The 25,160-nt window shown below is 52.6% G+C and overlaps 1 protein-coding gene across 2 annotated transcripts in view; it reads right to left on the reverse strand.

Annotated features, from left to right (window-relative positions):
- Nucleotides 1-25,160, reverse strand: part of UBR4 (ubiquitin protein ligase E3 component n-recognin 4) — a 132,213-nt gene that overhangs the window by 8,206 nt on the left and 98,847 nt on the right. For both annotated transcript variants that reach the window (XM_065929934.1, XM_065929933.1), the window contains 21 exons: nucleotides 24,145-24,274; nucleotides 23,866-24,023; nucleotides 22,700-22,809; nucleotides 21,897-22,038; nucleotides 21,229-21,310; nucleotides 20,725-20,898; nucleotides 18,345-18,466; nucleotides 17,244-17,441; nucleotides 16,522-16,602; nucleotides 14,054-14,141; nucleotides 13,448-13,575; nucleotides 12,493-12,600; nucleotides 10,786-10,905; nucleotides 9,893-10,083; nucleotides 9,269-9,442; nucleotides 8,663-8,762; nucleotides 4,886-5,104; nucleotides 3,956-4,069; nucleotides 2,967-3,109; nucleotides 2,432-2,557; nucleotides 1,179-1,373 (listed from right to left, as the gene is read on the reverse strand). In XM_065929934.1, the coding sequence (XP_065786006.1) occupies nucleotides 1,179-1,373; nucleotides 2,432-2,557; nucleotides 2,967-3,109; nucleotides 3,956-4,069; nucleotides 4,886-5,104; nucleotides 8,663-8,762; nucleotides 9,269-9,442; nucleotides 9,893-10,083; nucleotides 10,786-10,905; nucleotides 12,493-12,600; nucleotides 13,448-13,575; nucleotides 14,054-14,141; nucleotides 16,522-16,602; nucleotides 17,244-17,441; nucleotides 18,345-18,466; nucleotides 20,725-20,898; nucleotides 21,229-21,310; nucleotides 21,897-22,038; nucleotides 22,700-22,809; nucleotides 23,866-24,023; nucleotides 24,145-24,274 (2,903 nt within the window). The remainder of the gene's footprint in view (nucleotides 1-1,178; nucleotides 1,374-2,431; nucleotides 2,558-2,966; nucleotides 3,110-3,955; nucleotides 4,070-4,885; nucleotides 5,105-8,662; nucleotides 8,763-9,268; nucleotides 9,443-9,892; nucleotides 10,084-10,785; nucleotides 10,906-12,492; nucleotides 12,601-13,447; nucleotides 13,576-14,053; nucleotides 14,142-16,521; nucleotides 16,603-17,243; nucleotides 17,442-18,344; nucleotides 18,467-20,724; nucleotides 20,899-21,228; nucleotides 21,311-21,896; nucleotides 22,039-22,699; nucleotides 22,810-23,865; nucleotides 24,024-24,144; nucleotides 24,275-25,160) is intronic.

The raw sequence follows: 25,160 nt of genomic DNA on the forward strand, positions 1-25,160 counted from the left end.
TGAAGGAGGGAAGCGGTGCCTCTCCGTGTGGCTGCCGGCTCAGCCCTCACTGACCTGAACACTGGACACAGGCCCCCCCCGTCCCCCGCTGAGGGGCTGGAGCCTGAGTCACGCGTCTGCCGTGGGAGACGCAGACATGCCTGAGGCCGCCGGTGCTGTTCCACCAGGCAAAGCACGTGGCCTCTCCAGGTCCGCTGCGCTCCCCAGGGCACGGGGCAGCCCCTGCCACCTCATGGCTGCCAAGAAGAGACAAGGGCCCCTCAGAGGCCCACGGCCGGGCAGGGAGCACTGCTCAGGCCTGAGGCACCGCGAGGGTGGTGGGAACGCTCTGGCTGTCAACAACGCAGGCTGCCTCCTCGGTCTAAACAGCTGAGTGGGTGAGGTCATGATGGGTGGAGTCCCACCAGCGCCTCTCTAACAATGAAGACTGCCGTCTCCAGGGCAGCCTTCTACTTCACGGGGAAATGGAAGGGAAGGAGAAAATCACTCTGCTGAAGACCAGGAAGGGTAAGAGAACGATCACTCTGTTGCTAAACTGAGTGCAGCTGCCTCGGATGGACTGTGCTCAGCCTCTCCACCTGTCAGCACCGGCCCCACGGGCGGGAGACTCTCATAGAACCGGGCCCAAAGGCATGACACCACTTCAGTCAAATAGAGGAGCTAAGCACGTTCCACCTCTCAGCTGGCTTTTCAAAGCAGGGCAGACCACTGACTACTCTCTGCCATCTCAGGGCCCCCGACTGCTCCCAGCGTACACCCCGGTGAAGACACCTAGGTTTTCTCCTGAACTGCCTTAAACAAGCCCTCTCCCCTCACAGTTGCCAGAGCCTCACTCACTAGAGAGGAAACAGGGACAGCAAGTCCAGTCTCCACTTATGGATACCCAGCCTGTGGTCCTCCAGCCGTGACGCCTCACCGGGAACAGCCTGTCCGCTCTGGCCCAGGGCCCCCCCACCCAAAGGAACAGCCTCACAAGCTGGGGCTACACTAAAGCAGAAGCTTCGGCGGTCTGGCCTCTCCACTCCCTGCTCCCGCTCCGGCCAAAGGCCAGTCCTAGGATGCAGCCCTCGGAGGGAGCCGAGACTGCTGTGGAGAAGGAAGCGTCTACCACTTCGTCCTGAGTGACTCCACAAAGACCAACGTCCCCACCGCAGTCAACGCCGCCCAGGGGCACGCACGTGTTCAGCACGTAGAGCACTGTGTGCACGATGTACGGGATCAGGTGGATGTTGCTCTCGCGGCCGCCCCCGCCCGTGTCTGCGCTGAAGGACTGCTCCATGGCAAAGCGCAGGAACAGCAGCTTGATGTCGTGGATGTTGAGCTGGTACGTGGGCTCCCGCTGGCCCGTGCACTCCTGGAGGTAAGTGTTGTGCCTGGGGGAAGGGGACAGACGGCGAGGTGGGAGCCAGCTCCACGCGAGGACCGCTGGCGAGGCAGCCGGCCTTGCTGCCCCCGCTGGCCAGGTGGGGGCAAAGGTCACACCGACGACAGGGAGAGGAGAGGACGGGCAGGGCTGGGGGGCGAGCACAGCGCCCTTTCATTTCTGCTGTGACTGAACGTGATGTTCTCCAAGCTCTGAGGAGAACGCACTGGTCTGGGGAGCCATTCCTTGAGGGACTAAAGTCATAGAATGTATTGTGACCACAACTGGAAGTACAGTTTGGAAGAAGAAATGTAGGACTTATCCACTCTGCCAAGGTGATCTATCCATAAGCATCGTCTACTCAACCTCCAAAAAAAAGATTTTTCCATGGTGAACATACGTCACCATCTACCTGGGCTCTGCTCAATTAACTCTGGGCCTCGGTTTCTTCCCCTGTAGAACGCGGCCTGTCTGCCAAGTACCTGATCCCTGAGCTCAACAATGGGACTCAGGACGCGCACCGCTGTCCTAGACATCCGTGGGAGACGAGGGCCTCAAAGAGGGTTCCGCAGGTCCACTCTGGATTTTAGGACAAGGGCAGCTTTGAAAGGAGCCCAATATTCCCCAAGCCGTTAAACTATTTTCATTATTTAAAACTCAGAGGAACGGGAAGTCAAGTCTGGGAAATTCTGGCCTCGAGGATCAAGTCAGGGGTCCCGTGTCCTGAGTCCTAACATCAGCAAAGAAATGCAGGCAGCAGAAAGCCAGAGACTCCTCCCGGGGCCCAAGAAGCTGAGGGTGCAGGGTCCTCCCAGCAGGGTCACTCCTGCTCCAGGCGGCTCTGGTGAGCAAGCGAGGATGGACGTGGATCTCCAATGACGGGGCTGAGCCGATGGCTGATCTTCCTCCACCTCCTGGGAACCCCCTCCACCTTTCTTTGGCCACACCACGCACACCAACCAGGGCCTGAACCCGTGCCCCTGGCAGTGAAAGCACAGAGCCGAGCCACTGGACCACCAGGGAGGCCCAACCCCCGCTTCTCCACTGCGCCCCCCGCTGCACACGCACCTCGCCAGGCAGGTGGCAAACGCCGACTCGGGCACGTGGGGCCCCCAGACCGGAAGGAGCCCGTTGCACTTGGTGTTGGCGTTCTGCAGGGCGGCGCTTTCCCACTCCTCCCGGCCTCGAGCCAGCCTGGGTTGGGAGGAGAGCAGGAGCCAGTGAGTGACTACTGACTCTACAGAGGGGCAGCCGCTTGTAACCACGAGATGGTAAACACGGGACCCACAGCCTCCACTGGGCAAGACTGCTCTCACAAGCCCTGGGCCAAAAGCCAAGGGCATTTTCCCAGGAATGGTTCTTGGGCCTATATGGCTGAAGGCAGGACACCCTACTGCCAAGCGTAAGGGCCAGAATGAGAACTTCAGGGCAGGCAGCCCCACCCCTCCCGGGCCAGCGAGCTGCCCGCCCCCCTGCAGCCCCCGGCCTGGGACAGGGCGCGCGTGGGGAGGCCGGGGAGCGGCCCGCAGGGAGCAGCGCGCCCCCGGCCTGGGACAGGGCGCGCGTGGGGAGGCCGGGGAGCGGCCCGCGGGGAGCGGCGCACCTGACGGCCGCCAGGTGGCAGTCGTAGTGCACGATGTTGAAGTGGGACACGGTGCTGTAGCCCTGCTGCTTCCGCGGCTTGCTCTCCGCCTCCTCCAAGGCCACCCGCTTGGTGAAGGTGTAAATGCCCAGGACCTTAGTGGGCTGCGAAGACAGGGAGAGAGGAGGCGAGGTGAGGCGCTCCAGAGCAGGCTTCGGAAGGAGGGGAAGCAGCGCAGAGGGAGCCCTGGGGGTTATATTCCCATGAAGGGCGGGGTTCATGAGTACGTGACAGTGAGCCCTGCAGCCCCGTGGCTCAGCACTTGGCGGGGCACAGCCCCGGGGAAACGAGCGTGGTGGGGAGCAACCAGAATAAGGGGGATGCTGGGCAGGCAGGGGCAGAAACGCAAGGTTGAACCGTCCTTTTCTATCTGCAGCCTTCATCTGAAAATGAAGAAAAAAGTGCCTTCCTGGTCAGTCGCTTGTTTTTCAAAACTGATCAGAAAGCCCCAAGGAACCTGTCACCTCGGGACTCTCAGGCCTGGAGCCCCGCAGCCTGCCGGTCAGCAGGTCGGGGAGCGAGGCAGTCAGCTCGTGCTGGAGAGGAAGAGGGCGCCCCCGAGGCCTCAGGGCAGCACGCAGCCGCCTGCCGCGCTGCTCCCAGGCGGACAGCGAGCCTGGGGGCGCCGAGAACGCTGAGGTCCTGCCTCGCGCCAGCTCGCCCGCACGGGGGCAGCAGGCTGTCTTTTAACAGTCCCGGCTCTGACCTGGCCTGCAATTCTGCCTTTGCTACGGGTGCCGTTTCCTCATCCACAGATGAGAGCTTTTCATTACAGATTTAAAGATAAAATGACCCAGCGGACATAACAGCTCTGAACACAAGGCCTGGCACAGGGCGGGACTCAGTGAGCGGCAGCTGCTGCTGAGGACTGTCCAGATCAGCCTGCCTCCCGCCTCTGAAGAGGACGGCTGGTCCTCGGCCGTGAGCCCCCAGTGGGCCCGGCAGCGCACCTGGAACTTGTAGCCCTCCCTGCATATGCAGCACGTGAGGCCCGGCTCCTCGATCAGCTCCTCCATCTGCTTCAGCAGCGCAGTCTTCGTCACCACCTGGCCCTTCTCGTTGGTCTGCAAGGGGGGCCCAGGGGCAGGTCAGATGGGGCTGTGACCCGCCCTACCCGCGGGCCCAGGATACGCGGGCACACGCTGACCCTCCGCATGTGGGAAGGATGGCTGCACTGACAGGAAACCCCTTTAGCTGGCCTCTAACGAGGGTACAGACCCAGATTCCCCCGCTCTTCTCTCCCTGCAGGAACCACTGAAGCAGAGGAAACCATCCAGCTGGAACCCTGGCCAGTGGCCGCCTGCCACCAGAAAGGCCCCTCTCTTTGTGCCAGCAAGACCAGGCCTGGACTGCGGCATATGATTCATTTACTATTCCCATGAGAGTTTTAAATCTGCTGACACTCGAGTTTGCCGGTTGGAGAAGGTCTCACAGGATTGCGGCCTCCTCCAAGGTGGGGCAGTGAGGACAGCCTGGGGCCCCTGCGTCACACAGACCGAGGTTCAAACGCCTGCCAGCCGCATATCAGCTATGCGACCTGGCCTGCGTACTGCACCTCTCAGCCCCAATTAGTTCCTCTGAAAAATGGGTGTAATATCAACCTCACAGACCCACATGAGGGGCTTAAATAAAATCGTAACAACGGTTATCACCGTTTCTAAGGTTTCTGTAAATCTGAGCCATTTAGCCTCAGTCTTCTCTGCAGAGCAGAACAATGAGAGTCACATCTCTAAGGCAAAGTGTCGGGCAGGGTGCCTCACACCCCACCTCCCAGCCTGCATCTTCACCATGCCCGACCCCAGCTCCTAAACCTCTCAGCACGCACGACTGTGCCATGGCCACCCCCTTGTCAACAGGGCAGGGACCCGGGGAGGCTGTACCGTCATGCCCAGCGTGCCCAGTGCCTTCTGCCGCATGGCCATGGCCATGCGCTTCTTCTCGGCCCGGGTCTCCCTGCGGGCCGCGTCGATCTTCTTGTTCACGTCGGGGTGCTCCCGCAGCGCCTCCAGCAGGTTCTCCGCCAGGGTCCCAATGCCCTCGTCACTCGACACCTGCTCCAGTTTATGCAGGTTGGTGATGGAGTCGGTTCCAATCAGAACCTGCCAAAAACGGACCAGGGAGCTGAAGGCCAAGTACACAGGCAAGGGTTCTTCTCAGGAGCTTCAAGGTTGGAAAAAATCAGCAGGATGTGTACAATCTCACATCATCTGCTTGGTTTCTATTGGACCCTTTGATTTTACACTTCGAGAGATGTGGACAAATGGAGGAGGTTAGGCTCTGCCACCGACCTGAGGAGTCACCATGTTCTGCAGCCTCAACACCCCTGTCTGTAAAATGAAGGCAGGCCAGGGTCGCTTGATGATTAAATCAGGTAACATATGTAAAGCGCCCGGCACAGTGAAAGTGAGCAGGGGCTCAGGTCAGACACTCCAGAGAATGAGGCCTCCGTGGTGAACTCAGTACCTGCACCCAGCGGGGCCGGCCCCCCACCCTGACGGGGGCTGGGCTGCGTGCTGCATCCGGGGCCCCCAGGGCCTGCCAAACCCAGACACAGACGTTTTCTCCACCTAAGTATCCAGACATACAAGTACACCTGGGAGTAGGAGAAAGAAACAGATGTAAAGCAAAAAACCCTGTGCTTAAAAGCGCCGGCAGGGGCTACAGGACAGCGGGCCGCTGCCCACAGGGCTGTGAGTGCATCGCCCCACTGAGGGCAGGGGGTCTGCCCGCTGTGAGGCCTTGCCACTCCCCAGGTCACCAATCACTGCAGAGCCGACCATGAACGGAAATCAAGGTCAGTCTATGACGTGAAAGTTCAGCAACCAACTCAAGTCACTAGCTCATCAGTCTAGCCTCACAGCAGGTGCGTACGTGTCCACTTCGTCCTTCAGCACGATGACAGGTCAGCTCACGTCTCAACAACTCTGAGCGCTGAACCCATAGCACTGAACCCGTGTGCCCAATGAATGGCACACACGGGCTGTCTACTGTGTGAGCGTGCGTGCACACCCATGCACGTGACGCCCGGCACGCCTGAAGCTTACACTCTGCTCAGGAGGACAGCCCACACACTAATGATCGAGTATCACGGCCCCGCCTCCCTTCACTCACCTCCAAACCCCCGAGTTCTCATCTCTTTGATGGCACCACCAGCCCGTCGCTCAGTCCAGACACCGAGCAGAGTTCCTGATTCACCCAGCGTCTTCACTGCCCAGGTGCAATCAACCTCCAAACCCCGTTTACTCCGCCCCCCAGGTCTCTGTGGAATCCACTCACTGTCTGCCCCACTAACTGGAGTTCAACCACCAGGGGCTCTCACCCAGACTCTGACAAACTCTTCCTCCCGCCTCCCGTGTCACCGCCCCACAACTCATGCTCCAGGGAACAGCCAGGGGCACCACCACTGCTCTCCCTGGGGAATCTGATATGCACCCGCGCTGATGTCTCCGGCGCCAAGTCTTGCCAGGCCTCCCCCCATGCAACTGCTCTCACTTCCTAGAATGCTCAAGCTCTCTCACCTCTGAGCCTCTACACACCCCACGTTCTCCTCTTAGAAATCCCCTTTCCTTTGACCCCTTCCACCCTGCACTGACCCTGTACTCTGTTATCCCTACATCCCGGGCTCTATCTTCCACCAGACAGCAAGCTCTGGAAGACTCACACGGGGACTGTTTCGTTCACCAATGTTGCTTCAGTCCAGCACAGCTCAGGTACATGACAGGCACGACACACACTCGTGCGGAAAGAAAAGTGAGTGGTCAGGAGTGTGAATGCCAAGCATCTACCCAGATGAAGCCTTATTTTAATAAAGAATCAAATTAGCAACTAAGAATAAGCCTGGAACCCACTGACCAGAGTTCTCAGGTCAATGTCTTGCCACTGGTCAAATTACAATTCTGTCCCTTAATTTATCCACATTCAAAATAATGATGTTACAAAGATGGGGGAAAAATAGTGAAAACGATTATGCAGGAAGAATTATCCATAAAGATGCACTGATTATGACGATTACTACTGAACTGAAGAAAAATTGAAAACAATAGCTATTTGAGTGAGACATATGGACGATCTTTATTGTGGCCAATTAACCACATTTCTGGAATGAGCTATCAGAAAACATCACTAAATGAGAATGTGGAACTCAAGACAGACCACCCGAAACAATGACAACAGAAAAGGCAGCCCTGAGAACTCTCAAAACTCAACACCAAGAAACAAACATGATGACTAGAAATGGGACAAAAAATGCGGAAATACTTATCACTGAAGACAGACGGAAGACATGAGACGAGTGCTCGGGCCTGGTGCACTGGGAGGACCCAGAGGAGTCGGGTGGAGAGAGAGGTGGGAGGGGGGATCGGGATGGGGAATACGTGTAACTCAATGGCTGATTCGTGTCAATGTATGACAAAACCCACTGAAATGTTGTGAAGTAATTGGCCTCCAACTAATAAAATAAAATTAAAAAATAAATAAATAAAAAAATTAAAAAAATAAAGTCTGGAAAAAAAAAAAAAAAAAGATGTGCAGTGAGTGTCATTCGCCACCAGAGAAACGCAGATTAAACCACAAGACATCACCTTACATCTATCAGCATGGCTGATACAAAAAAAGAAAGCGACACCCCCAAATGCTGGCAAGGATGCAATCAAGCTGGACTGCTCAGACTCTGCCGAGGGGAGAGCAGAGCACTGCAGCCCCTCGAGGAAACGGCCTGGCAGTCTCCCGTAAAACAAAACGATGCAACCACTACCGACAAATTACCGACATACACGGCAGTCAGGGTGAACGCCAAACAACTATGCTGAGCGAAAAAAGCCTATCCCCAAAAGTTACTGGTGTTTGATTCCATTTCGTACACGGCATCCTCAACAGGACAAAAGCAGGAGATGGAGGCCAGGCCAGTGGCTGCCCGGAGAGGCGGATGCGGCTGGGAAGGACACAGGAGAGAGCCCTGTGGTGAGGAGTGGTCCTGAACTTGACGGCGCGGACGCCCACACCCTGGCTGTGATGATTTACTACAGCTTTGCAAGATGTAGTATTGAGAGAGGCTAAGTCAAGGCGACACACGATGTCTCCGTAATACTACCTAGCAACTGCATCTGAATCTAGTTATCTCAAAATAAAAAGTTTAATTAAAAAACTAGTCCTGACCTGCCTCCTGTCTGGGTCAATTATTATTTGTGAGGGTAACAGACGTCTCGACCCAGTGACCACCAGGAATGAGCAGCAGAGTGCACAGGGTGGCCCTCCCTGAGAACCAAGTTTTCGGCTGCCAGCACAGAGCAGAAGACGGCAGCGATGGTGTTACAAACGTCCCGGGGACTGTGGCCAGAAGCCGGCTTTTACCCCCTGGCCAGCCACACCCTCACAAATGCTGCTCAGTTGAACCATGAGACAATGAAGCCCCACGTTAAGAATGAGCTGAATGAGGAAAACACAGATGTAACTCAATCCCCTCTGCACACAGAGAGACGAACCAGGTGACTTCTGAGAGTCCGTCCACTCTGGGACTCTTACACATTGGGGCCGTTCTCGGCTCTGCTAATCGAGGTGGTTACCTTGACTGAAGTCATGGGAGGTGAGCCGAGAGGGTGTGGTTCCCTCACACTACATGTCCGCTCCAGAATAAGGCCCCGTGCATGCTGGTTACTCACCTGGGTGGCAGGGTGCTGGATAGCCAGCCCCCGAAGAAGCCTCAAGATGAACGGCAGGGCCGGGCGAGACAAAAACCTTTTCCAGACGTCAGCGTCCAGACTGCAAAGCGAAGAGAGGCTTATGAGCAGGCCCAGAAGGCAAAGGTCACCTAGAACCGGCCGTGATTCTGGCTTGTTCAGACGTGGCCGCACCTTCAAGCGTACTGTAAGGAATCCCAGAGGACCACCCAGCTCAGCTGAGAAACCAGGGAGAAGTAAGTACCTGAGGGACTTCCCTGATGGTCCAGTGGCTAAGACTCTGAGCTCCCCAAGCAGGGGGCCCAGGTTCGACCCCTGGTCAGGGAACTAAATCCCACAGGCAGCAACTAAAAACCTCGCATGCTGCAGCTAATACCCAGCACAGCCAAATAAACAAGTCTTTAAAAAAGAAGCGAGTACTTGAAATAGAAGCCAACAAACTGCCATCCTTTCCCACAGCCCCAAGGGCTGCATGGTCACCGTGACAGGTTCCAGAAGGGGAGGGTGACCCCAGGGAAGGCTGAGGGATGGCAAGACAATGAAGGAGAGAAAGACCAGGAGGAGCGGGAGGAGGCCGGAGCTGCTTACTTCTTGGCACTGGGAATGTGCTTCTTCATGTAGTCCAGGGCGCTCTGGGTGATTCCCTTCTGCAGAATCAGATCCTTCAGCTGATGCCCGTTGCTGTTGTTCTTGATGCCGGCTGCAATCTTACAGAAGCAGTCCAGGAAGACCTTATCATCGCCACTGTGATCTTCATCATACCTGGAGGAAAGAGCAAAGACCCTGAGAGTGTCAGAGGAGCAATAAAAGCTGACCATGTCAGCCTCCTGGCTCACAACCCTCAAAGTCCTATATCACCAATGCCTGAGCACAACAGAAGACCCTTCCGCCTCCTGCCATGCTCCCTCTTCTCTGCCACGTTTCCCAAATTCCCAACTTTCTCTCCCATTTTCATGCTTTTGCACACCTGAGTCCCTCCATCTTGTCCTATCCCCTTCCTGTGTCACCAACAAGCTCGCCTTCTCCGCCTCAACAATTGCTGCTTTAACATATTTTCACTTTTTGCCTCCCCAGTTAGACCAGTCCCCTTAAAGGCCAGACTGGTACCCAAAAATCTAACAGAAACTCAGGTCATTCTTCCTGGGTCTCACAGAACTAGTTCAGGGCTTTCATGTCGACTCTCAGTCAGCTGTCTGAATCTAAGCCACATACTTATCAAAGCTGCAGTAGGGTTTGAACCGCTCCACCAAAATCTGCATTTTCTCCACCTCCCCGAAAGACAGGTACGGGATGATGCGAAGCAGGCCCTGGAGCACACTAGGATTGGAGCGGACAAAGGTGCTGTTGATCTGATCTAAGAGCATCACCAGCTGATCTTTGTCACCCGTCAGGAGGAGGTTGCCCTACAAGGAGAGAGGATGCAAGGCCTGTTAATATGGCCGGGACTTTGGCTGCAGCCAACAGCTGGTCCTGAAAGGTCATCCACTTCCATCAGAGCCACCAGAAGCAGCCCCAGAAGAACCTCGTCTCAGCACTTCCTGGGGAATGATCAACAGTGTGAGCTCTACCTCAAAAATTAGTTTCTAAGTTTCTGCACTGGTTCTATTATTAGTGGTCAAATATACTCACACAGGCGGTCAAAATACAACACAGGCTCCCCCTTCCCCAAAACACACAGGCTCCCTGGTATTCATTTGGTCGTATCTCCAGCCAAAACATCAGCACCGACAAGAACACAGGCATGCACATGCCGCGAAGTGGGGAGAAACGGAACTGGGAGCTGCAGACCTGAGCTCTAGGTGTCTACCTACACAGGAACCAACTATATGCTACTAAACGGCTCGCTTCATTTCTCTGGGCTTGGAGGATCCTCAACTGTGAAATGAGGGGCTGCACCAAGGTCCCCGTCTATCAGCCGGACCAGCCGCTTTGTTTCCTCTGAATCCACGGATTTCAGGCTTTGATACAACGATGTCACCATCAGTTGCCGTTCCTACAAGCTTCTGAGAAGGTTCGATCATTCCCGGATGACACTGCTAGACCCAAGTAAGCCAGTGGCTGGCAACGAGACAGTGCCTGTGGATGGAGAGACTGGCCCCACCCACCTTGTCCTCACTCAGGGGCTCAGCATTGGACTCGTCCAGGATGATCTCCATGATGCTCAGCACCTGCTCGGCCACGGCGGCACCACCGCTGTCCTTGCTCTCCTGCTCAGCCACCAGCGCCTGCAGGGAGGGGGCCAGTCACACGGAGGAGAAGGCCACGACCACGCCCTGCTCATGGGGTCTCCTCCTCCAGGGTGCTTTTCATGACCTCGTGTTCCTGACAATCTGTGCACACACAGCGTGTGTGTGTGTCTGTGTGTGTGTCTGTGTGCGCGTGTGTGTCTGTGTGCGTGTCTGTGTGTGTGTCTGTGTGTGCGCGTGTGTATCTGTGTCTGTGTGTGTATCTGTGTGTGCGTGTGTGTCTGTGTGCGTGTGTGTCTGTGTGTATCTGTGTGTGTGTCTGTGTGTGTGCGTGTGTATCTGTACCTGTGTGTCTAGTGTGTGTGTACACACAGCGTGCGTGTCTGTGTGTGTGCGTGTGTATCTGTGTCTGTGTGTGTGTCTGTGTGTGTCTGTGTGTGCACGTGTGTATCTGTGTGTCTGTGTGTACGTGCGTGTCTGTGTATCTGTGTGTGTCTGTGTGTGTGCGTGTGTATCTGTGTCTGTGTGTGTGTCTGTGTCTGTGTGTCTGTGTGTGTGTCTGTGTGCGCGTGCGTGTCTGTGTGTGTCTGTGTGTGTATCTGTGTCTGTCTGTGTATGTGTGTCTGTGTGTGTGTGTCTGTGTGTGCGTGCGTGTCTGTGTGCATCTGTGTGTATCTGGGTGTCTGTGTGTGTGCGTGTGTATGTGTCTGTGTGTCTGTGTATGTGTACACACAGCGTGTGTGTGTCTGTGTCTGTGTGTGTGTCTGTGTGTATCTGTGTCTGTGTGTGTATCTGTGTGCCTGTGTGTGTGCCTGTGTGTATCTGTGTGTGTGCGTGTGTATCTGTGTCTGTGTGTGTATCTGTGTGTGCGCGTGTGTCTGTGTGTATCTGTGTGTGTGTCTGTGTGTGCGCGTGTGTATCTGTGTCTGTGTGTGTATCTGTGTGTGCGCGTGTGTGTCTGTGTGTATCTGTGTGTGTGTGCCTGTGTGTATCTGTGTGTGTCTGTGTGTGTGCGTGTGTATCTGTGTCTGTGTGTGTGTCTGTGTGTGCGCGTGTGTGTCTGTGTGTATCTGTGTGTGTGTGTCTGTGTGTGCGCGTGTGTATCTGTGTCTGTGTGTGTATCTGTGTGTCTGTGTGCGCGTGCGTGTCTGTGTGTATCTGTGTGTCTGTGTGTGCGCGTGTGTCTGTGTGTGCGCGTGTGTGTCTGTGTGTGTGCGCGTGCGTGTGTGAGTGTGGTATGCACGCATGGGCATGTGTGCAGAGAGAGAGAGATAGTGTGTGGGTTTTTGAGGACAGTGAAAACAACACCTTGGTTTCTTTCTGGCTGCCCCGAGGTGAGCGGCACCAGCTTCCCACAGGAGTGCAGTCAGGACTGCGGCAGGGACTAACTTCCTCCCGCTTCTGAGCTCAGGAGAGAAGCAAGCATGCTCCCGTGTGCTGTGGCAGCAGCAGGGGTGAGCCAGCAGGGGGATACGGGGCAGCTTGAATAATTCAAGCCTCTGTGCCCATTAGTCAGACAGAGGAGAGGTTTGCAAAGGTCGCAAACCCATTTCATCTGAGGGCAGAGGGGAGATGTCTTCCCCCAGCCCTGCTCATTCCTCAGCTTTTGCAGCCCACACTCTTTACCAGGTTGAGAGTCCCCAGCATGACGTTCAAAGTGTTCATCTCCAGCTTGACCAGCTGTTGCCGGTTGACTTTCACCTTCACGCAGTAACTGAACAATTTCAGGAGCACCTGACAAGAAAAGCCAGTCAAAACCATGAGACAGCTGACAGTGAGGGGTGGGGACAAGCAGGAGAGAAATATCCTGAGGGGGTGGAGGGGTCATGCTCCCATCAGCAGACACTCCTGAAATACACAGCCAGGTGAAGGTGCTTTAGGGAGATACCATAAGGTGGTTGGGGTCTGGCATTTAAACGGCAGACTTCTCCATCAGTAGCTCCTGTGGGCTGGGTCTGTCTCTGCCACCAAGTCCTAGTGGACTAGGTGACGCTCCGCAGCCTTGGGGGAAACTCCAGTACTAACTCAGACTCTGAACTAACAGTAAATAAAAAGATCCCAAAGCTCGTGGCCCACGGGAGCTCAGAACCATGTCTGTCATTTAAAGCGTGGGTATAATAATTAATATATGTTCTTATGTCCCCTGGAGGTGGAAAATAATAGTGCAATATTCATGGGCCCTTTACAGTCATCTACTTCTCACTTAGGAGATAGCTGCATGAATGACCAACAAAGTCCTACCAAAAAATTACAGTTACTTACAAAGTCCACTTGAGTAATAATAACAACTGACACAAGTGCAATTCTGGGTGGACAGACAATTAGACACTGGTTTCCACAGGTGACTAAAGAAAGAGCAGAAGGCTTGCTATCACACTGCTTTTTGGGAGGAGTGGGTCAGAAGAAAGCACTGGGGGAAGGAACCTAAAGTGATGAGGGTCATGGCAACAGCCAGGTCGGCCCTGGCGGGCAGCGGTCCACGGCACCACGCTGCCCCCCGGTTACATGGCAGCGGCCGGCCCGTCCACAGGGGCCCCTCCAGAAGGAGAGGGCTGGTCCCACCTTGCTGCCTCCAACTCACCGTTAGAAGATGGCGTCCCTGCTTGAAATCTTTGATCCCGGCCAGTCTGTTAAGCATGCACTCCAGGCCCCCACACTGGGCCATCACACCAGCCATCTTGTACACTTCTTCTTCATCCTCTTCTTCATCTGAGAGAGAAGGGAAGCCCGGAATAAAGCACAGCCCTCTTCTAGGCTGATAGCCTTCTCTCTTCCATGTCTCTCATAAAGATCACAGTCAATGAAGCGGGTCGTATTGGATATTAAACTGCACTGTCTTGCTCCTGATAGCTCTTCTTAAAAGTTTCTAGTTAATTAAAGTTGCTTACTCAAATATGTGAAAATATAAGCACTACCATCACTTAAAAAAAAAAGCCTAAATAAATAAACCTGAGCTTGTTTGGTGCTAATTTCATTTCCTCCCTAAGTTCCCACCCACCCTCAATACCAGAGGTACCCGAACGAGGCTGTAAATGACTGTATTTTTCCTCAGAGAAGAAACAATCCCCCCACTTCCAAAGAGAATTCCTAGAGTATCTGTCCCAAATACCCCTGAAGCCTCAGAATGAACTGCCACTGGTCCCAAACCTCAGGCCCGACGTGCTGCGGTGTCTGTGGAAGGCTATACCTGTGGTGGAGTCCAGGGACTCGATAAACTCCTCGGTGGCATCCCCCAGCAGCCCCCGCATCCGGTAAACAATCCTCATGGGCTCTCCCTGAGGGGAGGAGGTTGGAGGAAGACTTGTAAACGGGCTCAGAAAATGCAAAGGACCCAACACCGTCTGCTTAATTTAACGAACACTTCAGCAGTGTAGACAACTCCTATTCTTCGCGGGGTCTTAACCACAGAATCTAGAATCCAAATGCCCTACAACTCCCTTAGGGGAAAAGAAGCTCATTTTATGTAGGGTCTACCACAGGCCCCAAATTGTGTGAAGCAGTTTTAGTTTCATTAAATATATGTAACAGCCTTAACAACTGTGACTTACTGTTTTACTCTATGCTGAGCCCTATGCTAGGGCTTCCCAGGGGGTGCTGGTGGTAAAGAACCTGCCTGCCAAAGCAGGAGACGTAAGAGACAGGTTCAATCCCTGGGTCAACCCACTCCAGTATTCTTGCCTGGAGAATCCCATGGAGAAGGGAGCCTGGCGGGTTACAGTCTGTAGGTTCACAAAGAGCTGGACGTGACTGAAGCGACTTAACAAGCAGACAGCCGTGCAAGTCCCACACTAGTTAGGCGCTTCATAGTGTCCTTTTACACAAGCTTACACAGCTTGTTCAAGCTGACTCAGCCTGGTACTATAAGCCTGTGCCTCCTTCAGAATTATAAAATCTCTCTAGTCAATATTCTAGTCACTATTCAAAGAAATAGGTCAAGGGAAGTCAGTAAGATGAAAAGGCTTTGACTCAAATCTCAGGAATCAAAACAAGAAAACAGAATACATCCATCTTTGCCTATGGAGATCCTGAGACCTCCATATAACCACACAGCAAGGACTGGATTCATCCAAATCTCAAGCTAAAAACTACAACTTGATAGAATGGAAATAAGTCATGAATTACAAGATTACAGCAACCTTCCTGAACTGAGGGATCATGAAACTTCACTATCCACCAGGTACTGACTAGGCACTCCAGTCTATACACTCTGAGGAATTACACTTATTTTGGAGGTGAGAAGCGGGGGATGGAAGTCACAGTGCAGGAAATTAAGGGCGAGCGGTAATCCACACTGCCTGCTCCTAAGCCATGCTCAGCTTCAGGAGAGAAAATCTTGGAGGGAGAGAACTTGTCAGGCCAGGTCTCAGAGCATTTCTAGCTGTGGAAGCCCAATGAAACTAAGAGAGGGGACAGCCACAGACCACGGACAGAAAGAGAGAAACATGTGAGACAGAACCTGCTCAGCAGCTGAAGAGGTGGGCTATTTATCAGGGAAATAAGGGATAAAGTAAGCAGAGACACTGATGAAAGCCAGGATAAAAAGCTGCTCCCAACTCTGGACTTTGCCACAAGAAACCCTTGGTGGATTAAGCATTAATATGAGAAACAAATGACCCCCAACTTCTTGCCTCCTGGTTCAAAATGGGAGGCTGCCCATGTGTATTCTTTGGGTCCTATACCACCATTTACGAGGGTGCCCGTAGAAGCTTGGTCTTAATTTTTAGGTGCATCAGGGATTAAACCTGTACCATTCTGTTTTGAGGCCGAAATGTTAGTGACAAGATGCAGTGGATGGAGAGGGCTTCTGTGTATTTATCTGTGTTATATCTACCCAACGGGCAGTAGACCAACAATACACAACGACCAGGATTCCCAGCACAGCGGGAGAACAGAAAAGACAAAAGCAAAAGTACATAACAGACGGAAGGCTGAAATGTCCTGTTAGCACACCGCCAGTTTAGCTTTAGACTCTACAGAAACATTTGGGAGTAAAGACAGAAACGGTCACTCTGCTTCACTAGTGCACTAGTGTGCTGCAGTTCAATTAGATGATTCATTTATTAAAAATCCCCCTAACAGAAGAAAAGGGAAGAAAGAAAAGGAGAGGAGAGAAACAGGAAAGAACAGAGATGAGACTAGGAAAAGAGGCGGGAGGGGGAAGAGGACCATCCGACTGTTACAACCAGACAAACAGGACTGAGGGGCCGAAAGGGCCAAAGCGCTATGCCCCCTTCATTTTCCATCTTCGGAGTCTCAATTCCCCAACTGGTAAAACAGAAACTACGCTCCTCAACACCACACTGAAACACATTCTGAAAGGTGAGCAAGTCCATTAGAAGCTGAGAATCAACCTCGGTGCCCACACGGAAAGGGCCCACACCATGACAGCAGGCGCTCCCGAGTCAGCTTCCTGGGAGTCCGCTGGCCTCAGAGTCCGCTTCCCCAGAGTCCGCCGGCCCGGCTGCTAGGCCAGGAGCTGCTCACCCCTTCCCGCAGCTCGCCTCCCTTCCCCACTCAGCCGCCCCACAAGGAGGACAAGGCGATGACTTTCTGCACACTAACACGACCAAGAAGGACAGATCCTTCAGTGCTGCTACGAGCTGTGCAAGTGATCATTAACAAGTCTGGAAGCCAACCCACACCTCAAACACATACCTCATTTGTGGTACACCAGACCTTCTTGTAAACCTCAGCCACAGGGAGGTCCAAACTAATGATTTTATTGTTCACTAGAAGCTGAACAGAAAAGAAGATGAGGTTATTATTCCAAATAATCATCATGCAAGCACATTTTAAGATCAAAGGGTGCTTTACCACATACTGTCTATGCATCAGGGACCTACTGACTCTCCCTCTCTAAAAAATGCACGTGTGTGAACATCACACAGAATTTTGTGCACAATTTCAGGGGTTCCAAATAGCCTTAACCCAAACCATGGACCCCAGGTTTAAAAGCCTTGCTGAGCACCTTCTATCCCAAGTCTATTTCAGCTCAGCACCAAGAAGGACAGTTTTCTCTCTTTCACCCAACACGTTTTTTACCATGTATATGGTAACAGCAGATCTTAGCATTGTCTGCCAGAAGGTACCAGATACAGGGCCAGAAACCTGCACCAAGGCTAATTTGCCAGTATTTAGGGAGCTTGATTAACCTGGAACCACTGGAGGCCCCTGCCACAGCAACAAGAACAACAAAACCCTATGCCCTGACAAGCTACAGCCATCTGCTTACTACCACATCCAGGCAGGGGGCAGAGCCCTGTACAGCTGAGGCAGGCAGGTGGGAATCATGGAGCTGCATTTAAAGATGCCCAGGGTTGATCAGCCCCTGAGGGAAAGGAAGCCTAACCAAGACGGGGGTGAGCTATGCTCATCACCTCCATCCCACTGTCATCTTCCAGCAGAGCCACCAAGTCACAGTCCTGGCAGATCTTGTTCTTTATGTCCCGCATGAGGGGCCCGATGCCTGGCTCGTTGCTGCTATACGGGTTCCCAGGCATCCTGCCCTGTAAGAAGTCTTCCTGCTGGGGATCCTTCTCCAGGGTCACAAAGAACTCAGTGACTTCATTCTCTTCCTGAAGGACAGAGAAAAGGAAGCAGAAGGGATGGCATGAGTACATGTGCAGAGACCGCTTACATTCAGACCACACTGCTTTGTTCATGGACACTCTGGGAGACACACCAGACTCATCCAGCCCCTTACACAGTTAAAGATTAAAGGACAGGAAGCTCAGAGGTGATTCAAAAACCCCAAATATAATTCAAATAGCATTAAAGAGCAAGCATCTTCTCTGAAACTCAAGGGTAGGTTAGGAGAGAAAAAGCCTAACCAAATAAGCAGATGAGGAGTGCCCCATGAAAGCTGTATCACTGACACAAGGGGAGAGGGGCTTCCCTCCAGCTCATCCCACCTGACGCTAACCAGTGTGGGGCCAGATGACTCTGTCACTGGTGGCCCTCTGGTCAAGAAAACGGTCTTCTCTGTATTACATGATACTCAGGGGTCTCTCATCGTTAACTGATGAGACTGATGCTCTCCACCCTTCCTCAGTAACAGAAAGGGATCTATGCAGTTCAGGCTACAGATACACTTTCATGCGTGCACATAACACGGGCAGGGAAAAAAGGAAGAGAGTGGAAATGTCCATCTGCCGGGCTGCTTCTTTCATAGATCGTGGACTGACAAACACCGGGATCTGGGCAACAGGAGGTCAGACCTGGCTCAAAAGAAAAAGACTGCTTCTGACTTTGAATCTAGGAAATGGGACAAGGAAGGTCTTTAGGTTTCTTCCCATCATTAGGAGTGGGAAAATCATGAGGTTGCTTCTGCCTTACGTGTGAAGCTTCCCAAAACATCGACTGAACGGGCCACCACTGGGACGATTACCCACAACTATGATGAATCGCCAGGAATCTCTGGAGAAATGGCTTCTGCTGACACCCCGAGAGCCAAGGGAGGCACTACGGCTTATGCTTACGGGATAGATGATGCTGCAGAGCCTCTCGAAGATGAAGACAGGAGTCCGGTAGTCATCCAGATTGTAGCGCTTGGCTGTCTCAATGCACACGGCCATGAAGGCCTTGGTTTCCGATTCTGTACCTGCCAGAAATCAACGTGGCCAAGTCAGTTAGGAAAGAGCTTCACACACAGAAGCTGAGATGAGACTTTAAATAAAGTTCCGTCACTGACAGATCTTCTCTGCCTGGTGAGTCTATAATATCCAATGTGGCAACATCAATATTTCAATTGGAAACTTGAAGCTGATGGATTCTTATACTGAAACCACATTCCATTTGAAAGCCTTCATACCCAGGTCAACACAGACCATCATCCTTAGTTGTGCACACGCCTCCCTCCCTCTGGGAATTATAACCTTGCATCCTCTTGCCCAAAATAGGTACTCAAGAATGTGAAATAACAATCCTAACTGCACTCCTGTCAAAGCAAAAGGAAGCTATAGTTTTCAGTTTCATTCTAAAAGATTAGCCAGACAGTCCTCCAGAAGCCAAACAGATAACTTCAAGCCATACATTCTTGAAAAGGGTCCAGCTGACAAGGTCACAAACCAGCTCAGCAGGGCAGCTAAAAATGGCACCAGAAGGACTTCCATGTCTGGCAATAAAGCAGACTGTGTCCCCTGACCTACTTTTCACTCCTCCACTTAAAAACAATTTAAAATCGTGGGGGGAAAAAAGGTATCAGTGGACTGCTACGCTAGCAAAGAAAGCCATGGCTCCAAAATTAGGAAAAATCAGGAACCCAGGGAGGTCAGCAAAGCACTCAGGCTATTTTTTTGCCATGAGCTTTGGTTTCCAAAACCTGCCAGGATTTGAGAGCTGGCTACAAAGCCCCAAATCTCCCAAGAGGGAGAATCTGGCAGGAACCACCGCCTACACACACACACACACAAATCTGGTACCCCCCAAAGAGCTACATCCTTGGTGTTCAGTCGCATCTGACTCTCTGTGACCCCACGGACTATAGCCCCACCAGGTTCCTCTGTTCATGGGATTTTCCAGGCAAGAACACCCCAATGCAGGGGATCTTTCTGACCCAAGGATGGAACCCACATCTCCTACAATGGCAGGCAGATTGTTTACCATTATGCCACCTGGGAAGCCCTGTTTGGTATAAGCATCAATTAAAAATAACTATTCCTTTCCCTGAAGCAAATCAATGGAAGCACACAGTCTTTCCTTAAAATGCAGCACTGAATAAAGGAGAATAAAAATCTCCCCTGAGCAGTCATAACAAGCTGTCCCTCACAGAGGTCTGTGGCTCAAACTACCTAGGAGATCTGAAAACTCTAAGTTCAGAACTTTGTTCAAGGTGGCCCTGGGATGGCCATGTCCCAAGCTGCTTCACAGAAGCAGCTACAAATCATCTCTGGAAAAACCCGTCTTTGACTCAGGTCCCGAAGAATTTCCACAGAAAAACCCCCAAAACACAAGCTCACAGTACCAAAAATAAAAAAACCAAACACCGTAAAATGCAAGATTTAAAGCAAAGCACCAAAGGCAAGAGCCAGAATAACAACAGAATCAGATTAATAAATATTTCAAGTTTTAAAATTAGCAGATACACAAATAAGTTTGTTATGCTGAAAGAGTATAAAAGGGACAAAAAATGTCTGCAAAAGACTACAGACTGTAAAATCTACATAGAACTGCAAGAACGTGATGGGCAGATTAAACAGATAACAGAGTAAAGAAAAAATAAACTAGACGATATGGTATAGGGTGGAAGAAATTATCCAAAATCCACATAAAGATACAATGAGAAGGACACTATGAAAGAGGGAGGGAGAGACACGGCTGACAGTGAGGGTGGAGATCCACCAGGACAAGGAAAGAGGACAGAGAAGAGTCAACTGAGCCACAATGTCTGAGAACCTTCTAGAACCAATGGAAGACCCCTGTCTGAGAACTCCTGACCTCTTCCTGCCCTGTGAGCTCACTACGGAAAGGCCAGGGCCTTCCTGGTAGGCCAGTGGTTAGGAATCTGACTCAGAGGGCGGGGGTCATGGGTTCAATCCCTGGTCTGGAAGGCTCCACAGGCCACAGGGCTTAGCCCGCACGCCCCAACTACTGAAGCCTGTGTGCACAACGAAGAACCAGCACCGCCAAAAATAAATAAATAAATAAATTTTTTAAAAAAAGAGTCCAAATTTACTGAGGCCAGATCTGGAATTTTACAACCCCAAGCACAAACAGTCTTGAGAGAAATGTCCTCTCCTTCTTCACTCAAAGGTGAGGAGACGTGACCTGGGTCTAAGGAAGCCGGGGAACTCAGACCGTGCACCTGAGTGGAGCCAGCAGGGACAGGCCTGTGGGCTGCGGGCCGCTGGCCAGGTCTACCTGTGGTCATGTCCTCCAGCATCTCCAGCAGCATGTCCTGCGTCTCGTCGATCAGCTTGGTCCTCTGCACCACCAGCTTCCGCAAGCACAGGTACCCGTTCAGCACGGTACCCACCAAGCGGCTCTTGAAGTGCCTTTTGATGGATTCCACCTCCACAAAGGAGGAAAGCAGGCCTGTGGGGACAGGAAAAAGCTGCTACGTGAGTTCAGAATGAGAATTAAGCAAAGAAGGTCCGTGTTTCCAAAAGACGACGAGCAACTCAAAAGCAGGGAGACGCCACCTTTGTGCCTGACATGGAGCTCGTGCTCAACGACATGAACTGGTCAGCAGACAACATGCGCTCAAAGATGTAAACCCTTCCACAAGGGAAAATCACAGAGCTTAAAGAGCGCAACGTGGTCAACACGAGAGAGACGAGGTCAACCTCAGCACCCAAGGAATGAAAGGTCAGTCCCCAGACCAGCCGCAGGTGTCCCAAGGGAAGGGCCAGAAGGCGCCCCTACCTGTGAGACTCTTGAGGGCGTAGCCCTGCTGCAGGTCGGTGCTCAGGGTGGCCTCCTCCAGGGCCAGCAAGCGGGCGATCTCCTAACGAGAAAGACGAGCACGGTCAGTGAGAGCGCGCGGCCAGCGACACCGGCCAGCTGCCCCACAGCCCAGGGACGCGCTCTCACCCTGCACCCGTGCAGAGCTCCTTTCTAAGAAGCCATGGAGAGCTACAGAGACGTTCAGGGACTGCCTAGACATGGAGGACAGTTTAAATGTCCCCAAGAGCCTGCCATACCCTCAAGAGGCACAAAATGAAGTCACAAAGGTGCCCCAGGCAGCCTTCAGAAACACTGCGGGTTCAGTTTCAGACCCCTGTGATAAAGTGATTATCCCAATAAAGCGAGTCACACGAATCCATTTTTTCCCATGAATATAAAACTTATGTCCAGTAACCGTGCAGCAGCATTATGTCTAGAAAACATATATACACTTTAATTAAAAAATAATGCTGTTGAAAAAATGCCTTACTTGACACAGGGTTGCCACAGCATAATACAGCAAGGTGTGCCCGCATTTGTAACAAACATTTCTCCCTGGCGTAAGAGGCCACCACAGAGCCCACACAGAGAGGGCAAGGAGAGCGGGCCCGGGGCAGGCGCTCCCCGGCGGGGCCGGGACGGCATACCTTGGTGATGAGGTTGCCCACGTAGGGCAGGACTCCTCGGGCTGCCAGGTAGACTTTCCAGTGAGCTGAGGTGATGAGCTTCTGGTAGAGAGCCAGGTACTCGGCCGCACACTCGCCAGCAATGCTCAGCTCATCCAGGTAGCTGCCGTGGAGCCGGGCGCTGAGAGTGAGCCCACACCGCCCCACAGCCCCCCGCCTCTGCCCCTCCGCAGTCCTCCTCTCCCCCTGCCTCGCTGGGGAGGACCGGGGCTCGGAACACCCCAGAACCCCGACTCGGGAACTCCTCAGGCCTGGGGAAAGCTGAAGAGCACACAGCAGGGAATGCAGCGCAACACACTGTACACACTTGGAATAAAGCGCCAATACACGAGTGGCGGTTACTGGGGCAGCTGGAGAGCATAGCGACTGAACCGCTCACAAGGCAAGTTTACCACCGAGTCTAGTGGCCGATAACGCGGAAATTAGACTGCCTGGACTGAAATCTTGCCCTCCTGGGGACAAGGTAACTAAGCAATCAAAGCCCAGGTGAGCACTAAATGACATAATGCATGCCGAGCTTTTGTAAGCTCATAAGACCTCAAAATATACTAGCTGCTGACTCTATTACCACCAGCACCACTGCTATTAAAATCACTGCACGCGGCAGCTCAGTGCGTCTTGGTTTTGTGGACTTCCACAAGGAACGAGGTGGCTACTGCACAGGCCTGCCTCCCGTCGCCCTTGTCTACTGACTCCCCCGGGAGGGCGGCAGGGCTCCCTGGATGAAGTCCCGCCACCCTGCCCATCCCGTTCTCAGAAGGTACCTGGTGAGGAGGTCAAGGACCTGCTGCTTGCGGCTGGGGATGGTGGCCAGCGCTTCCACGATGGTGCAGGCCGCCTGCCGTGCAGCCTGTGTTGCTGGAGTGAAGAGCACCTGCAGGGGGTGGGGAGGAGTGCCTGGCTCGGCGGGCAGCCTCTCATCCGGCCCCGCCAGGCAGAGTCAGCTGCCACGCACCCAAGGGAAATCCTCTGAGCACCTCACGAGCAAAAGGGTAAAGGAAAAACCACCAGCTAACTCAAGATCCCGCTGCTGCAGACGGGCAAAAAGGCTGTCTAAGAGTCACGTCTCCATGGTGCCTTTCTCCAACAAGTGCTTTGGAGAACATACTCAGACGACAGAACCAGGAAAAAAGACAGGCAGGTATTCTCCTTAGCAAAAACATCTATGATTCTATTTTGGAGACAGTTATCTTGGACAGCAAGGAGATCAAACCAGTCAATCCTAAAGGAAACTAATCCTGAATATTTATTGGAAGGACTGAAACTCCAATACTTTGTCCACCTGATGTGACGAGCTGACTCACTGGAAAAGCCCCTGATGCTGGGAAAGACTGAGAGCAGGAGGAGAAGGGGGCGACAGAGGATGAGATGGCTGGATGGCATCACCAACTCGATGGACATGAGTTTGAGTAAACTCTGGGAGATAGGGAAGGACAGGGAAGCCTGGCGTGCTTCAGTCCATGGGCTCACAAAGAGTCGAACATAACTTAGCAACTGAACAATAACAACATGCTGAACACTTATGTTAAATTTAAACCAAGTGTTCACATTACATACTGATGGACAAATGAATTCTCTAAAATATTGTTACTTTAACCTTTTAAAACCATTAGCTGCAAAGAGGAAAAGGACAGAAAACATGAAAGGTGGAAGGATAAAGCAGTGCAGGCACTGAGGCTTCGCTCTGCTCAGCGGTCAGGGAGGAGAGCAGAGAGCAGGAGCTTGATGAGAAGGGCAGAAAGAGTTCTGATGTGGCCCATCCACCACGCAGGCGGCTGCAACCAAGAGCCTCTACCGATCAGAAAGGAAGCAAGACTAACAAAGGGAAAGAAGAGAAAGCAGAGGAGACCTGCGGTGAGGAGCAGAAATGCCCTGCCCGGGACCTGGGGCCAGCGCGCGGCAGTGAGAAGCCCAGGAGATCGTCACTCACTTGCCGCAGCCAGTTGTTGTGGCCCAGCTTGAGGTCCAGCGGGGAGGTCCGCTTCCCCCGCCGACTCAGGAACTGCTTCCACCGCCACACGTACTTCTCGGTCAAGTAGAGGTGGCGGAGCTCTGACTTGCTGGGAGACTTCCCATTGCCATCGATCCCTGGCAGGCAAAGGGATGCAGGGAGAGGTAAGGAAGAGAAAGGGACAGACCGGGGAAGATGCTGGGCCGTCAGCCAGGGGCAGGAAGGGCCCATTGCTCAAGTCCCGAAAGGCAGACACACCCCGGATGGGAAGACACTTCTTCCAGGCTTCATAGGATGCCTTGGGGTCCCTCTTGAGCCAGAGCTGGGCCTGGGCGTGGATCTCATTGCAGTACGGCTTCACAGTGGTGAGGGCTTCGACAGGGACGTCCTGCAGGAGGGAGGCGGACGGGTGAGCGGGCCGGGGGCGCGCCTGAGCTGCGGCGGCCACACAGTGGGACTGCCCCGGGGACAGGCAGGCACAAAGGCGAGATCAGAAGGGCAGCATTCACGTCTTCTATGCCCCATCTGTGCTCCTTTATAGCATGTTGATTCAATTTCGCAGGAGCATCACCATGCTGAGCTTAGGGTCACTGATTTTACCTGTGCAGGATAAGGTGTAACTGGCTTCGTACAGAGGCTCTTATAGCCACATACACTAATTCCTACGCCAAGGCTGATCTGTAGTTTCCCCAAACATAAATCTTCAAGGGGTCACTAAGCAGCCTCTAGAATTTAAAGAGCCATTACTAATCCCAAGTGGCCTGCACAGGGGAGCCCCCGGTAGGATTCTAAGCCAGCAATTCTCAAACTTTTCGGCCACAGGACCTCATTACGCTCTTGAAAATTACTGACTCCAAAGAGTTCTTTTGTGTGTAGCTCTATGCATCAATATGGATCTATTAAAAATTAAAGTTCGGCAGTTCTTAAAATATTTAACTCATTTACAAATAAAAATAAATGCCTTACCTGTTAACCTAAACATTTTTTATTAATTATTTCCCAAAACAAAAACAACACAGCGACAGGAGCCACGCTGCTGCTGCATGTTGTGAAGCTGTCTACTGGCCACCCTAGTGAGACAGCCAGGCTCTCACACTGCTTTTAAGTTCAAACTGCTGTGATAGGTTGTTTTGCTGAAGCACTCAGAAGTACAGTTGGAAAGAAAAGTAATTTAACAGTTTTTTAAATTAATTGTGGATTTTTAATACTAAACCAAAATTCAACAAATTATAGGTTCTTAAAGATTGGTTGCAGTGTGGAATCTAAAACCAATC

The sequence above is a fragment of the Muntiacus reevesi genome, chromosome 3, assembly GCF_963930625.1.
Source record: "Muntiacus reevesi chromosome 3, mMunRee1.1, whole genome shotgun sequence".
NCBI lineage: Eukaryota > Metazoa > Chordata > Mammalia > Artiodactyla > Cervidae > Muntiacus > Muntiacus reevesi.